Below are 18,581 nucleotides of genomic sequence, written 5' to 3' on the forward strand. Positions count from 1 at the left end.
TTTATTACTGCACTTTTCCCCGTTTTTTAATGTTGAAAAAGACCAACAAGTTTGTCTATTGCATAAATAGTCTCGCCCGATATTTTTTTAGTTTGTATGCTCCGAATAATGCTATAAAAGGCGAAGTGTAATTGATTGATATTTAAAATTGTTATTATGGGAGTCCACGCTGTTAGATCTACTAGTAGACCAGTAGAGCTAATTTTAATCAGATTGTGAAACCAGCCTTAAGTCTGATGGCTTAACCATTACCTTAGAGGCCAGTCGCATGATATTTTGTTCAAGTGCCTTTTATAAATATTTCTACTAGTATTTTATTCACTATTACCAGAGCAAAATTATCTCAACTTTGTTGTAACATAGACAATCTGATAGAGCAACAGTAGACTTAATTAAACAAAATCAAGAAAGAAGATGTGCAGTAGTGTTGGCTACAAATGATTCCTAGTCATTTTATTGAATTTTCATTAACAATATATATAAATTTTGATTGTATATTCTCCAGATGTAAAGAATTTAGTGGGGTTTTTAATTTGTTTTGAATGATTAGGAAGAAAGGCTGGTTGGTTCAGTCTTGTACTGGATTGTAATACAAATGATTAAGACATATATCATGTTTACTTTACAAGATTCATGTTTTAATTTTATCCACTACCCACATTGAATGTTTTAGATCCATATTCAAGTCATAATGTTGATCTTCATCAAACTGAATCATTTCTAAAACAAATAAGACTCATAGCCTCAAATATTTTATTTGAAACTTAAATTTTTTAATCATCATTACATTTTAATGTGTTCAGTCCATCTAAGGTGTCACATAGTGTTTGCTGTCACTGTCAGAACATCAGAGATTGCTAGATTAACATTCTGTTCAAGACTGAAAAACATCAAGCCCATTGACTGGGATTTTCACCAATCAGAATCTTAAATTTAAACTTGTATCTAGATTTTACATACCTACAGATCTTTCTTCATCCAGCAAAGGAAGGAGGAAGAAAGAACATTAGTGTAGTAACACATAAACACTTTCAAACTGTGGTTATCTGGCATCCAACATGTAGACATTGCAACACTTAGTCTAGGGTTTGAGAGAGGAAACCCTCATTGTCACACATGCAATTCATACTGAATTGCTGCCAGGTATCTTGCATGGTCTGACCTGTCAGTATAAACCAAAATCATAACATACCAGGTTTATAGCCAAGCAGCCAAATTAATAAACTAATATAATTTTACATTTAAGGTTAGTAGTTGTATATAAATAACTATTTAAAAAAAATCTGTTTCAAGCAGTAAATTATGTCAGTGTGGAAGATGGGTCACAGTAAGGACAAATGAAAGCTTACTGCGGCCGGGGTCCAGGGGCTGCTCAAGGCAGAACAATTGTTTGCAACCCTTGGAACTGCCAAAAATTGCATTCAATGCTAACAAACCTAAACTGGTTATAACTTATAATATAAGGCACACATCATAAACTTGAAACCGTGAAAACATGCAAATGAACCTTGTGTGGTCAACAGTACTGAACATCATGTTTTTGTTTTTTTAGACGAAATGGAAAAGTGCATTTACGTGTTTCCGCATAGCTCTCACATCCCTGTACATTATATTATTTGGAACTATTATTTTTACAATTTGTACTACAACAATAGTTTTTAAGTCATCAATTTATGGTTATGTTCAAAACTTGGATACTAAATCCGTGGCCAAAAAACCCCCAATCCTTATTATTATTGTGAGTTTGAAATGTATATAAATACAGTGAAACCTGTCTAAACCGAACCCTGAAAACCCCAAAATCCTGTCAAAACCAACAATGTTTCATGGTCCAAAATTGTCTAAATTCAAAAAGAGACCAAACACTGGATCATGTCTAAAAATTTGGTACCAAGTTGGTAAGGAAGACACCAAACATTAGTTCTCTTCAGATGTATAGTATGATCCAGCACACTTCTGATATGTATTCTACACAACATGAACCTGATCATTCGTTTCACACTTAACAACCACTCATTGATTTGGTCTCTTCAATAATTAAAATTAATTACCATGGCAGTGATCTGGATCATTAAACAATGGAAATAGTACTGAAAAGCAAACATTATAATTGCAGAAAACAAAATGTATTATTTTAAAACCCTGTAACTTATTTGTAGCCATGTATTTCAGCGAAACTGCATATACATGTACTGTATATATATATATATATATATATATCCTTTGTGTTCAGTTATACCCTGTAATACGACTAGTTAATTTTAAAGGCACAGACCCTAGTTTTTAAATTCTAAGGCATCTTTTTTTACCTAGACTCTCAGTCTGATTTCATCCCGTAAAAATGGACACTAAGTTTGGTTAATTTACAAACCTGTAACAAATTTGGATACAACAGAGTGAAACAAGAGTCTGTGATGTTGAAATACCCTTAAAAATTGACTAAAACGCAAATCCATAACCGCTACTTCTCAGACACATGTGCATTTTTACAAAAATATAAAAAATGCATTTTGTGGTATTAGAAACACCAGGATGACCAGAAACATTTCAGTTTTACATAAATGAATAATATAAAATATAATTAATGTTTGATTTCAGTGATCATAAACGACTTCAATAGTGACAAATATGCCTAAGTGTTTAAAAACTAGGGTCTGTCCCTTTAAGCACTGACAAATAAATATTGTCACACCCATGTCATATTTTCTATGTACCTTTATTTGGGTTTTGCATTACCTTGTATACACACTATTATATAGATTTTAAAAAAACTCAATTGAACTTTTATATAATGTTTAAGTAGTATTTTGGAATTTAAAAAGTTGATTTTAATGTTGATTTCATGTAGACACATGTATTCTATAAAACAAGCTTTTGTTATTCCCAACTTGCACATTATGCTTTCTAGCACATTTTGTGATGGTTGCTTGCATTAATAATGAATATGCAATATAGGCCTACTGTATTGTGTACTAGTATATATATAATGCATGTCATATATTATTATAATCATTATCTCATTGTACGTGTTTAAAATGCAGAAATTGGTTTGAGAGAAATAGTGATTACATTATATAAAACAAATTATATATACATGTACTATTAAAAAGTCAATAACACTGCAAATTAAATTGAAATAAAATTTTAATTGAATAGTTATTGTTGGTTGTTTTGTTTTGTTTTGTTTTCTAATAACAATTTTTCTGCAATCTGTCTGTTTTCTATCCACGATCTGTTAATTTTTCCATTGATATTTATCTTCCCCAAGAGTTTTTATTGAATTGTTCAGAAATTTGGTACAGTGATACTTTTAGACAGTCTACACACTAATAGAGAGAGATTTCAGAAATATTTTTATTTTAAAATGAGTATTAAGGTTTGAAAAGTTAAATACAAATTAAAAATTAAAAATATTAAAGTCTATTTTCTTGAGTTTTGACTAAATATTCTAAAACTTGGTACCATGATTCTCAAAGGCAATTTTCACAAACTAAGAAAAATATGTTTGAATGTTTTAACTTTTATACAATTTTAAAAAGTTATTCAATAGAAATTTAACATTTTAAAAATTTACCGTCCAGAATTTTGATTGGATTGGTCTGAAACTCAGTATTTTTAGGGGCAGTCACAAATTAAATTATGGAAGACATTTGGAAAGTAGAATTTGTAAATTTAATTTTAAAAAATAACATTGAATATTTGAGTCATCTTTTAGTGACAAAAATTAAAATTAAGTAACTGTGTACTCTATAGTCCGTACCATCATTCTATACACCTGTTTTTTTGTAAATAATTTCAGTTTGGTTTGACGTAAAAAGAAACGTAAAAGTGTTTTGGAAATAACAAAATAATACTATTTTTGTGTGCCATTTACAAATCAATCCGCACAGAAATAAATAACTTACAGTAAATTTAATAGTATAAAACAAGAGTACCAGTGAGATACATATGATATGGCCATCAGGTGTTTTATTGAAAACCATATCTATATTAATGAATATGTTACAGGTATGATTCAATTATAATTACGTAAAAGTTTTGCAGTGGGATGGATGAACAGTTTGTTTTGGACCAACCACCATCCCAAGTTGTTCCTAGAAAGAAAGAAAGAAATGTTTTATTTAATGACGCACTCAACACATTTTATTTACGGTTATATGGTGTCAGGCATATGGTTAAGGACCACACAGATATTGAGAGAGGAAACCCGCTGTCACCACTTCATGGGCTACTCTTTCCGATTAGCAGCTAGGGATCTTTTATATGCACCATCCCACAGACAGGATAGCACATACCACGGCCGTTGATATACCAGTCATAATAATAATAATAATAATAATAATAATAATAAAATTCTTTATTTTCAGAGGGTAAACACATTCAGTACAAGGTGACTGGTCTCCCATGAGGCCCTCTCTAATCTATACATGATATTATACATACATACATTAAAAAAAAAAACCCAAAAAAACCCCATCAACATACATGTAATATGTATAGCATGAGGAACAATAGCACATATTATGAATATATAAATAATATTTAAATCAATTTGTTAAGAAACTTGAGTCAGTGATAACTAGATACATCATAATTATTTTAACAAACACAAAATCAACAACAAAGGTATATCTTAAAATTGATTATTTTTGAATAGTGCTTAAAATAACTGGATTTGAATGAGGCGAGGGATTGAGAATATTTTATCTTTGAAGGTAGTGTGTTCCACAGTTTAGCTCCCCTGCATGAAAAACTATGGCGATAAAATTCTGTTCTTGGTTTTAATTCATAAAGATGATTATGTTGAGTTGACCTCAGATTTAAGGAGTGAATTTCTGAAGTTGTTTGAAACATTGTTTCTAGATATGATGGAGATAGTTTGTTGAGGACTTTGTAGACAAACTGGCAGGTTCTAAAGTCAATTCTCTCTTTGATTTTAAGCCATTTGAGAGAGCTAATTATTTCTGCAGTGGACATTTCTTTGCTTTTTTCAGTAACAAGTCTTGCAGCTTGATTTTGGATTTTTTGAAGTTTTCCTATAGAATGTTTTGAACAGGTTCCCCAAATTGTGGAGCAATAGTCTAAGTGAGGTAATATGTAAGAGCTGTAGAATATTAATCTGGTCTTTTGGTCAAGATATTTTCTGTTTTGTCGAAAAATGTATAATAAATAAACGACCCACAGATGGACGTATAAAATAGTCATGGTGCACTGGCTGTGACGAGAAATAGCCCAATGGGCCCACCGACGGGGATCGATCTTGAGGTTTGAAAAAGACATTCCTTATTTGTATGCATCTGTATGCAGGGTATGGTCCAGACAAGGATTTCCCGTTATGTGCAGTACACCTAGTAATAGTACGCAACACACCACCATCCCAAGTTGTTGCTATATGTGAGGTTTGATTGTCCTGTATGCATCTGTATGCACGATATAGTCCAGACAAGGATTTCCTGTTATGTGCAGTAGACTGTGAAAAGTAGGTCATAGTGACCTAGTAATAGTACATGACACAACACCATCCTAAGTTGTTTTTACATGTGAGGTTTGATGGTCCTGTATGCATGTGGTCCGGAAATGAAAAAGTTAACAGACGGACGGACAACGCTATACCATAATACGACCCACAGATAGACGTATAAAATAGGCGTTCCTTGTCGGACGGACTTGGGCCTATAGGCCGACATTCCTAGCACAGTACATGACGTGTACGCATTGTCGTACACGTAGGTGACAGGCTAGACGTAAGCCATCTGAATGTCTCTAGTATGGCTAATACATTTTTCCTGGAAGGATCTATTTTTCTGGGAGGTGTGTGCGAAGGTGTGACAAAATTATCCAATGGGATGGCATGTTGCTATTCGGCTGTTTCCGTATATCGGGCTGTAGAATATATTAATTAGGTCAACGTGTCACGGCCATAAACAAATTGAGTCTACTACAAGCTACTTTTGTCCGAGATCAATTCACTCGTCTGACAGATTGGTTTACTATTGTACCACTAACGGATCAATTTTTATGTAATCTCTAGCCTGTAGGCCTGTGTTGTTTAAAGTAATTAAGTTGGCAATAGGGGAAATAATAACTGGTATGTGAGACGTCTTATCTCGCGTGCGTGGAAAAAAGCTCGTTTGTTGTTGTTGGACGGTGCCAGGTTGTTTTAGCAATAATTTGGAATTGTTACTGATCTAGCAAGTGAAATTAAATGAGAGGTCAAGCTCAATCACCCAGCTTTTGTTATCTGAGGCCTGAAGAAATAGGTAAGCATCTTAGCATGAATTTAGAATATTAAATTCGCTAATTTAGGGAACTTGGGTTTGTGCCAAATTGCATCTTTGAATCTTTCACTTCCATGTACACGTTGATCGTTCGATTTGCTAAATATTTAATTCCATGTTAAATAGGTTTTAGTAGGTGTTACATTTGGTTTTATGATATATTTATTTTGATAACATCATTTACGTAAAAAGAAATATTAATAAATATTGAAATCATTCATGATTCAGCAATTTGATAGCGGGAGCCTGTACTTGCTGAAGCATGTGAAGCCACTGAAGGGATGATGGGTTGAAGTTTATGTTCAAAATAGATGCGTATAAAATGAATTGCCAACCTAAACAAATGTACAGACAGAAAATCCAATATCATTAATATATTGTTCAAATTATGTCATATTGACAAGGAAAGTGTGAGTAGCCTTATGCTGTTTTAGATTAGGAGTGGTTTTATCATTTTACACGTGGGTGGAGCTGAGAAAGTATAAAATACCAGGTACCAAATTTTGCATTAAATGTACCGAATTTTGTTTTAAATTTGCTAATAATTATGAATAAAGCTTAAACCCAGTATGTTCATATAACATGACTTATTTTAATTTTGTCAATTTGATTTTTGGATAAAGAAACATAAATTATGCCGGAGGTCTAGACCGTGACAAGTACATTTTTAGGAAGGTAGCATTATGCTTCCCCAGAAAGTACATTAAAAAAGATGCCCAAACCCTTGAACATGTACCTTGAAGGTCATTTACATGTCAATATTTATATCTACTTAGACAGACAGACAACTCTTTTTACGTGCCCCTATCCACTAGGGTTCAGGCACGCCCACCCCGGATTCAGCCCCTGACTTCGCCAATGACTGACTCCGGGGCGGGAGGATCTACTTAGATGATTTATTAGATTTATACACCAGTTTTGACCGAGAAACGTGTATTGTGTACTTGCCACTGTTGCAGATTAGCACAGGTTTGGGAAGATACAATATTAGTTACCTAACTCTTTGTGTTGATACAATGATAGTCTCTGGCTGATTAGTTAAAACCACATTGAGGATTTCCACCAGAGATTACCTCAATGGACTGTGAAGCCTAACAGCTCTCATGCCAAAGTTATAATCATTTAAAAAATAATTTCAACAACATTATAAGGTATATATAAGTACAATAAAAACTCTGATGTAACACTTTTTGTTTTTGTAAAAAAAATATGTTTAATACTCTAATGTAACTCTCTTCATCTCTTTGTAAACAAATTTAAAATCCTTTTTCACATTAAAACAAATTATGTCTGAAAAGTTTACGGTACATATATCCTTAAGGTTAGCTTAAAAATTTATCTGATAATGATGGCTGTGCAACTCTTTAATTTATGTACCTAATGATGCTCTTAATTTTTTTCCCAAGTAAAATACACATAGTGTGAAGTTTCTTTTTAAGTACAGTTACAGTAAAATGATCTTACATTGACCATGTGCTCACTAACTAGTAAGGATACTTTTAAAGAATGTAGGATCATTCTTGGACAGATCGTTCTTGGTTTACAACTAGGATGGTGTGCCCAAGACTGGCATGCTTGAACAGTTGATGGGGATGCAGGAAGATGTCAAGACTGGAGTGGTTGACTGATGCATTCTCTTCAACACAACCATCTTTATGCTGTGTATGATTATCTGTATAAGACACGGAACATTTTGTTTTCAAAATCTTGATTAACAATATTTCTAGTCAATAGAAAATTGATTAGCAACTACTGTTTAATGTTTTAAAATTGTTTAGCAATTTCTGAAACTTGCCTAGCGAATCGCGGTGCAATACTGAATAAAATATTCCATGTAAGACACTGGCTAAAATATTTGTTATTAAAATATATATGTTAAAATGCAGATAATAATTAGTTTGTTGCAGAAAACGGGCAGATAAACTAGCTCTTTTGAAGTATCATGCATATATATATATTATAATTAGCTTTCTTTTTTTTTTTTACAGACACTTAAAATTCAATACCAGTAATTAATGTTTTGAACAATTTTACTTCTGGTTTTTTAGTTTTTAAATTTGATAGGAAACACGTTTTTAGTTCCACTTTCATGTCCTTTTATCATCAAGAACTGTTTTTCAGTAGTGATTGAATTGGTGAACTAGGAAATATGATAGTGGGAGATTCAGAGGCTTGCCATTCTAATTTTTATATTCAGATATCTCCTGGTGAAACATCGAGAAACTAGTTGTAGTTTAAGAGAGACTTTATTTTATGAAAATAATTAATTGTAATATTTACATCCATAAATTTAAGACATTCCAATACCCTACACATAGTTTATTTTCTATTTTTCATGAAGTACACTGAAACCCCTAAAAACCGGACCCTCAATAATTGAACCAGATTTCCCTCAAAACAGGATGTTTTCACAGTCCCTTTTTAAATATCAGTATGGAATAGAACTTCTCTGAAGCAGACATTTTATTTGGTCCACTGAGTGTCCAGTTTAGAGGTGTTTTACTGTATTGAAATTTATGTAACATTGTCTTGAGAATTCTTTTGCTTTAATATATTACATTTTTCTATTTGTTTGCTATAATTATATATTTTTATTAGATGTAATACCATATTTATAAAAACATGATATATATATATATATATGTATTTTGATAAATTTGTTGTGTATTTGGTGTCTACACATTATTTTATGACAACATTCTTTATACATAATTAATATATTTGTTCGGACGTGTCGGTTCTAGCTTTATGTTAATATAAAATTTTATATTCATTGATAAATCTTTTCAATATTTAATACATCATGGCATTCATATCTGATGTTTAGTCATCACAGAGTTGTGAAACATATTAATCCAGGCTTGATAGAAAATTATTTACCTGTTTTTCTCAAATTCTTAAGAGGCACAACATAAATCCATAATAACATGGCTTTAGAAAAACACTTGAGCTAGATCTAAAAGATTCTTTTCAAATGTTCTATATATTTTTGTAATGCATGAGTGCCTGGGTCACTGAAACCCGGTTTTGTTCCATTCATTGGGTGTACATCGCAGACATAGATCTGGGTTAGTAGTATTACAATACACTCTGATCTTCATGGTCCAGTGGTTATGAGTGTTAAGCATTCAGTATCTAGTGGCGTAGTAGTTGAGTCATACCGGCCTCTGTGGCGTCGTGGCAGGCCATCGGTCTACAGGCTGGTAGGTACTGGGTTCGGATCCCAGTTGAGGCATGGGATTTTTAATCCAGAGACCGACTCCAAACCCTGAGTGAGTGCTCCGCAAGGCTCAATGGGTAGGTGTAAACCACTTGCACGACCAGTGATCCATAACTGGTTCAACAAAGGCCATGGTTTGTGCTATCCTGCCTGGGAAGCGCAAATAAAAGATCCCTTGCTGCTAATCGGAAGAGTAGCCCATGTAGTGGTGACAGCGGGTTTCCTCTCAAAATCTGTGTGGTCCTTAACCATATGTCTGACACCATATAACTGTAAATAAAATGTGTTGAGTGCATCGTTAAATAAAACATTTCTTTGTTTTAGTCAAGTCATTGACCATAAAACTGGGAGATGTTGTGTGTCCACCCCAGTACCAGGTACAATCCAGAGATGTGTATATGTTACAGTTGGTGTCTAAAATCAGGCATTTTGTAAAAAAAAATCAAATGAGTGGAATTTTGAGACAATTTGTAAAGTGATTCAGTTAGTCAGGCAGTTTACAAATTGCCAAAATATTTCAGTCATTTTACAAACTGACTGGAAAATCAGGCCATTTATTTGACAGATCGCCTGAAAATAAATTTTGGGAAAGATAATGAAAGTAATGTGTAGATTACAAACAATTCTCATAACTTTACACACACAGTAAATAGTTTCCATTTATGATAAAAACAAGAATTCCAGAAAATTGTTTTGCCTACTGTAAGTTGTTTTACTGTCACACATACTTGCACACCTAATATGCATGTTAAAAAGTTATTACACATTCTATTTTGAATTCCTTATATAAAAAAAAAATATTATATTTATTTTGCAATTTATAATTACTTAAATATTTGTTTTTTTAATACATTATAAAAATTAACAGGCATTGTAATGAACATCTATAATTATTATTAATGGCAAATATAAACCAAGTTTTACTATCTAGGATGTATAGATAGTAGAAATGGAGTTAAATACGAAAAGTTACATTGAGCTAAAGTGCAAATAATTTTAAATAAAGATTAAATTGAATATCATTATAAAAATGTTTAAGATAGATTGACATAAATATCCATAGATGCAACTATTAACCAAGTTTCAGTGGAAAAGCATGTGACTTAATAAAGACAAAAGACAAGATACAGGCATTACATTTGTGATGATATCAAAGTTTGTGTTTATATAAAAGATGTTTGACACCCAATAGCCAATGATTAATAAATCAGTGTGCTTTAGTGGTGTTGTTAAACAAAACAAACTGTAATTTAATGCCAGTTGTCACAAATTGTGAATCCTTGATCAGTGAAACATGACTTATAGTTAATTGCATCTCTGTATTTTTAAATCAATGCAATTTTACTGTTAGTTTTAATATATACTCACGGAAAAAAAGTTCCAGTGCATCATTAAAATTTCAGTAGGACATATATTTTTAAAATTTAAAAATATTGTGATTTACATAGATGTACTATTTATCTGTTAAAAGTACGGTGATCCTCTCCTGCCTTCTGAACCTGAAGTACTGTCTACACAATGTTTGGTGCGCCGTCGGTGTTGATGTAACAGAACAACGTACTGATGTACGGTCATGGTCGTAATTTGTTATCACCTAATCGGTTGCGTTCAGTTCTTCCACTGATTGGCCTTAACTTAGAAATGCATTAGGATGTTAAACATATCATTTCCAAATGATTCCATATGTGCACCCGCTTAATACTGACAATTTGCTGATGTGGCGTCATGTGTCGACTCCCTAAACATAGAAGATCCCTAGTACCCCTAAACTGTCGAGAACATCTCCGCAGATATTGCATAGTGTTCTGATGAACACCAATGAATAAAAAAATTACTAGCAACAGCGTTTGTGCCATTCTAACCTCAGTCATACCCATCTTTCGAAAGAGTCCATTTTCTGGGAGGCGTGGTATCACACTGATGACAATCAGATACCAACAAAAATATTTTTCTGAGTGATGAGAATCCATACAATAGTTTTAAAGTCCAATGATAAGAAAAATGATGTCAGACAGGAGCACGTGACCAAGAATGCTAGTAATGTAACGTGTTATCACAAAGTATGAATAGTTCGTGCAATTGACAGGACACTGCTGGTATATCGACGGGAGTGATTACACGTTCAGTTACTGAAATTTTTATAACCAGATTTCAAGTAAATTATATTCTATTTGCAATCATTTGATGCACAGGAACGTTTTTCCGCGAGTATATATATATTATTATATATATATATGTATATGTATATATATATATATAATAATATATATATATACACACATACACACAGTGTTTCTGCCAGAAACAAATTTTTGGGTATGACACTATGAAATTGAATTCAACCACAGGAGACCTCCCTCAGAAAAATACAATTGGGTAAGTTTAGGGTTAGGGTTAAGAATATCATGTACAGTAATGATAAGAGAAATTAATTTGGGTATGCCATGGCACCATACCCATTTTACCCTCTGGCAGAAACCCTGATATATATATTATTATATATTTATCTTAGCCTAGATTAAATGTTACATCACAAATTATTTCTTTATCGACCATATCAGTTTATGGTAAGCAAGACATATATAATTCTGCAGCATTCTTGTGTTTCACTTTTAAGAGTAATTTCAACAGTAGAAAGCAGCTTAGAGGTAAATATGCTGAACAGAGATTGTTTACTTTTAATATACTTTTGGAGACATGTACAAGTGTGTTCTTTTTGTGTGGCTCAATTTATTTGATTTCAGTATTTGCTGTCAGCCAGTTTTGTGAAAGTGAAAGTGAAAGTTGGGCATGCATTGTCAAGGCAGTCACCAGTGTCGGTCTCCGGGTCACCTGGGGATACAGACATTGTAGTATGATGGAGCAGGTTAGCTCATCGTTGGTGTGTTGTCTCCATATCCATTAGTGGATGGATTTTACAAGACCTGTTTGTTAATAGCCTGCATGATTTCAACACGATTTTAATTGTATTACTTGCATCAAAGTCAGGGTGATAAACATCAAACATTATACCCTCCACAACCTCCCCCCCCCCCCCCAAAAAAAAAAAGCCATTGCCAAATTAAGGATAAACATGTCTACTAAGTACTATAAGGGACCATTTACAAAAATCAATATTTTCATGACCATATATACCATGTACAGCATTGAAAGAAATAAGCAGAATTTTTCACTAGTCCACTGGAAATGTTCATCTATAAATCTTCTTGTTGCCAATATTTTCACTTTTCCACTAGTACATTTTTAAATTTCCACTTGATAAGCTTTGGTGTACATTTTGCAAGTCGGAGCAGATTTTCGCTTGTGACGACTAACAAACAAGTGTTTTTAGTGTGAATGCTGTGTATTAAATATGGCCCTGTGCTCAATCTAATTAAAATTAGCTCCACTGGTTAATTACCTGTGGATCTAAAAGCACCCCGTTGGAGCTCATGTCCAGTTGACCTTTCATTCGACCAATCAAAACCTTACTTGCAAAATCATGCCAGTGATTTGAAAAGAATTTGAAAACATTCGGGATTATGCCAAGGGTATTCAAAATGATTTGGGTGAATTACAAGTCTGCGGGAAACTAATTTCAATATAAAATTTGTTTCAAGATGAAAACCCCCCACCGTGATGGTATAGCCATAAAATCTGTTTGTACTAGTATACAATCCAGAGTTTATTACTACACTTCTCCCCTGTTTTTTTAATGTTGAAATAGACCAAATAGACTCTAATAGTATCTGAGAATTCAAGTTCAGCACCATGGCAATGCAATACAAATTGTATATGTGGAATCATTAGAGATTTGAGTCTACACTTTAAAGTTTTATAAGCACAGACCTAGGTGTTAATTAAAAAAAAAAAAACCCTTGTAAAATCAACATTTTTATGCTTGCTTTTAGGAGGTGCATGCCTTGTACACATGTGGAAATTATTATATTTGAGCATAGTCCCTAAAACAGTTAAGCACATAACCACAGAAATATCAAAATGCATTAATATCTGCAGCTGTTAATTGCATTATGATGTTCAGAAAGTCTTTAATGTATTTAAAACACAAACAGTCCCCATCTGGTTAGTTATCATCATCTTATGATGTCATTTACTTTATCTCCAATCTGTAAAATATAAGTTTACCAAGCCAAATTTTTGACAAACTTCCCTCTTGGGTAGTAAAAACTCCATTTTATGTGAAAGTTATATTGAAATTTTTTCTCTTGGAACATAAACATAGAACATATTATAGTTTGTTTAATACGTCAATTTTGAGCCTGCCTACAGCAATTTTAAACTAGTATGGTTTGCAACAAATAAAAAATAAAATAAAAAACCAGTGTCACCATTAAATTCGAGACTTGTAGGCCGATTATAACTGTCACCCTTCAAAATCTATACCAAATAGACTTTATGCATTTCAATCTGCCTGATAAGGTTTAACATGCTTTAAGGTCACTTTTACTATAAATAGAAATACACCACTGTTCTAGCGTTTTAAATTTAAATTTTTTTTGTTCGATATTCATAAAACATCAAATACAGGAATAGGATGATGATGTCTTCAACGAATTTGTGTTTCACCTCTCTGTATTAAAAACCAAGGTCACTTTTACATGGGCATAGGAAGGTGCCAAAATGTTTCACACATACACACACACACACACACACATATATATATATATATATATATATATAAATAACTATTATATAAACCATTGCTGTTGCTACAAAGTGGGGGGGGGGGGGACTTTTGCCCCACTTCCTACGCCAGTGTTATTACTAAAAATTGAAATATGACATCACTGCTCTAGAAACTTTATTTTGCATCCAATTTTTACGAAACTTCATATATAAGATTATGACATCTGAACGAGTTCGTGTTTTACCTCTCAGTGTCAAAGGTCAAGGTAAATATTACTAAAACTAGAAGTGTGACATCACTAATCAAGTAACCTCATTTCTGATCCAATTTTTATGACTTCATTTCTCATCCTGTTTTTATACAACTTGATATACATGAATAGGATCATGCACATGCATATTTGAAAGTGTTTTTTCATTTTTCCCAAAAAAGAATACAGTAAAATGAAAATTTATATTTCACTCAAAACGTAAACTTGATAATAACTGTGACCTGATAATTGTTAGCCTCTATATAAATAAAGGAAGAAGGGTATGTGTTATTAAAAAATGATGGTTTGGGTATGTTGGTGTTAAATGATATTTTTCAACATGCATCAGACATTAAATATAACACTGAAAATAGCTTGTGCCAAATGGGCATAATGTGAAATCATGGGTACAAAATATGTAATTTGAGTTTTGTTTTAAATGGTTTAGTTTGAAGTGTTAGGTTTTGGATTGTTCAAAGTTATTATTCATTCTGTCATAACAGTGGCAATATTTCAAAAGATGGCTAGCTTATAGTCTTCACAAACTCTTTCCACATGTCCATTTTGTCATCTGTTATGATTTTGTTGCTATTAGGACATTATGAAAATATGTATAATATAGTTGCTTAATGACTACTTGTGTCAGTTCATTGGTGCTGTGCCAGTTGTATTTGCCAGATCATTTAAAGGTACAGTCAAACCAAAAATGGCCACTTAAAACAGGTGGCTGCTGAATACAGATGCCATTTTTACAGTCTTTAATGATGTTTGTTATTGTTTTCCTTTTCTTTTCTTTTTTTTAATCGTCTATACTGCTAAGTAATGAATATGTGCTCTATGGCTGTGACATGTTGCCTTCTTCAGAAATAATAAAATGTACTGGTAACTTGACAGTTTGGAATTCATTCTTTCACCATTTTGCAGGCATTGAATTTAAGGATTACCTAGTAGCATTCTGCCAGAATTGTAAAAATTATTTAATACAGATATTTTGGAATTTCATCTCTCCTTCTAACTTAAGTCCTGGGTCAAGTCCCTGGGTATCTAGATACCCGGGATGGACATGCCTGAAACCTTAGTCGTTTACGGGCATGGTAAAAGAGTTAAGTTCAAGTCCTAACTTAAAATCTGGGATCTGTGAAAGCTTGGAATCATGCTGAATTTGTAGCCTGGGTTGGTTTTCTCTCATCCTGTAATTATTGATTCTTGTCCGGTTACTACTCATCATGGTAGATGCATCGACATGTCAAAATGTCAAGCTTAGCTTCCTGGAGGCAATTATATGCATGTCAATAACAATTTCGTAACTGATACACGGTGGAGATAATGTGAGACTGAATGGGTACTAAGTATCTGTGAAGGTTCGAAGATTGCTTACAGTCGTCACCAGACAAAGGTAGCTTTTGTTTAAAATGATCCTCTTTTATAGAACAGTAAACATTTTCTGTGGCCACTGAACACACGTACTTTAGTAATTTGGGATCCAATTTAGTTAGTCACTTGTTATGTTAAACATGTAGTGGCATAATAGAGATTACCATATGTAACCACTAAAAACTGAGATATTCAACTAATTCTGATTTTGAGTTTTTTGGCAGAAATATAACTTTAGAAAAATGAGGACCAAAATGTAAACCTTGGATATACCAAATCCCTGTCTAAACCGGATAAATGTTAGAGACCTAAGGTGATCTGGTTTTGGTAGGTAATAAGAGTTATGCTTAATTGAAAAACTATAAGTAGTCACCCATGATTTATGGAGACCTATTCCCACTTAGTTTGAAACTAGAATATAACCTGAGATTTGTGTTACATTAAAGTATTTATCCCTAGAGAAGATCAAAATATAAATTATGTTCTGAATAAAGTTCTATCAAACAAACAAAAATTATGTCTAATGAAGGCTGTTTTAATCAACATACATGTAGATCATGGTATGGTGTGTGTCAGTGACTATACATATTGGTGGGGGGGTTTCTCAAAAAATGTATACCTTTTTTGGGGCTGTTCCGAAGTTGACAAAATACTTTTAAAAATATATATATTTAAGAGATCATATACTTTAAAATTATTTAAGGGTCAGTAGAAATTTTGCTAATTTAAATTGACCCGTGATACATGTATGCAAAAATCTTGCATACGATGTTTTTTTTATGCATTAAAATACCTGATGTTGTTTGTTCACTACATTGTTGTTTAAAATATTAAGTTTAAAAACATTAAAATGGAAGACACTTTTTTTTCTTTTTCTTTTTAAAAAACCTTATTTAAACAAAATGCTAAAAATATCTTCTGGGCCTTGATTAATTTGGTTGGGTATATTTCTTGAGGGCACTATGAAAGATTACCATGACCTAAACCGTGTCTTTTTATTACATTAAATGAATATTTAAAAAAAAAAATTTTTTATTGCCCTAGAAAAAATAGGATTGGGGCCTGAATCATTACTGTACATAGCAATTATACACAGAATATGCCATGGCGCGAGGAGAGAAAGAGAAGGAAGAAAGCTGAAATAAGTATTTCCTCCAAACCAGCAACATTGTAAAACAAACAACCATGGTCTTTTTTAATATAAAAAATCAGGCTGGTCGTTTAAATATTTTCCAAATATCTTAACCAACATTCCCAGTTTTCGTAGAATTCTTTTTGTAAACAATTCTTGTAATACATATATTTTTCTAATAATAGCTTATCTTCGATATAATGTTTGAACCCAGTTTTATTGAGTGTGGTGTTCTGTAATTTTGTTTTATATGTATAATACTTTACATTTATAATTAAATAATTTACAAAATTGTTTTCCTTATTTATATCATCAAATAAAATCATAGTTTTGTCAAACTGGAATTCTTCACCTGTTTGTTTGGGTTTTGTTTTTGTTTTTTTGTTTCCTTGAATGGGTCCCGGGATGGACATGCTTGAAACCTCTGTGGTATAGGAGCATGTAAAATTATTAAAGCCAAAGCCAACATGTTTGTTGCAATCATTGTTCTATAAGATTCCAGAGTTTGGTGACTTTGGGGCAAGCGTAAAACAAGTGATCCGATGTTTCTGACTGGCAATGGCAGAAATTACAGAGTTTGAATTAACATATTTTATTTTATATAAGAAAGTATTCGTTGCTGTAATTCTATATAGGATTTGATATTGGAACCATAACATGAAGTGTTCTGTCTTTCAAAATCTTAAATGGCAGGCTTTAATACTTTGCCCACTCTGAATGGGAAAAAGCAAATCCTTCAGCAGAGTATTTAATCTGCGAAGTAAGAAGTATATTCGTGTCGTTGAGTAGTTTGTAGATTTCTTTACTTCCAGATTTATTTTTCAAAAAGGGTTTTATTTTAACAATAAAATGGGATGCTTTGGAACACCAACTGTTTGGATGTTTAAAGTAGTTTTCTTGCGTATAAAAACTTGTATAGCCTTTAATAAAGAAGCAAATTCTAGAAATTTTGATTTTATGTTATACTTTAAGCTGAATGTGTCATAATCTATAAACTGTCCTTGGTTATTAAGTAAGTCTTGTATAAATAAAATCCCTTTTTCGATGTAATTTCTACATACGGCAGGCTTTTTATCTATAACAATATTGTTATTATACCAAATGTTTGAACATAGAATGTCTTCTGTATTGACAAATGTTTGTTTACGTTGCAATAAAATCCATTTTTTTAGTACATCTTTCCAAAATAAGTTTTTTTATTTGTCTTGTCTTTAACTTAATAAAGCGATCCCCATAAATTATTAAATCTTTCATTGTTAAACCAGTCAAAGAATAGAAGAGAGTTGCCCATTTTGAATTCGATATAAAAAGTCTTCTAATCCAGGTTAGTTTTAATGCTGTTGCAAAATTGGTAATATCTACCATTTTGATACATCCATATTTATAATCTTGCACTAAAACTGCTCTTTTAATTCTAGCTGGTTTGTTTTGCCATATAAAATTGAAAAATATAGTATTTATTTGTTTTAATAACTTGTGGGGGGTGGGGGGGTGGGGGGGGTTAGTGAAATTAATAAATGAGTGATTTTGGGGATTACTAATGTTTTCACTACAGTGATTCTACCATAAACTTATCTTCTGTGTTAAACCTTGATTTATAAAAAATTTCATTTCCAAAATTTTAGATTCATAATTTTGAGCAACAATCTGTTCCATATTCAGCATAAATGTTACCCCTAATAACGTGAACCCCAAGCTAG

The 18,581-nt window shown here is 32.4% G+C and overlaps 1 protein-coding gene across 1 annotated transcript in view; it reads left to right on the forward strand.

Annotated features, from left to right (window-relative positions):
- Positions 1-4,736: 4,736 nt before the first annotated feature.
- LOC121367857 (WD repeat and SOCS box-containing protein 1-like) overlaps positions 4,737-18,581 on the forward strand; it is a 33,276-nt gene continuing 19,431 nt past the window's right edge. Inside the window, exon 1 of the mRNA XM_041492282.1 lies at positions 4,737-6,260. Within this exon, the coding sequence (XP_041348216.1) occupies positions 6,206-6,260 (55 nt within the window). The 5' untranslated portion in view covers positions 4,737-6,205. The remainder of the gene's footprint in view (positions 6,261-18,581) is intronic.

The sequence above is a fragment of the Gigantopelta aegis genome, chromosome 3 (genome assembly GCF_016097555.1).
Source record: "Gigantopelta aegis isolate Gae_Host chromosome 3, Gae_host_genome, whole genome shotgun sequence".
Classification (NCBI taxonomy): domain Eukaryota; kingdom Metazoa; phylum Mollusca; class Gastropoda; order Neomphalida; family Peltospiridae; genus Gigantopelta; species Gigantopelta aegis.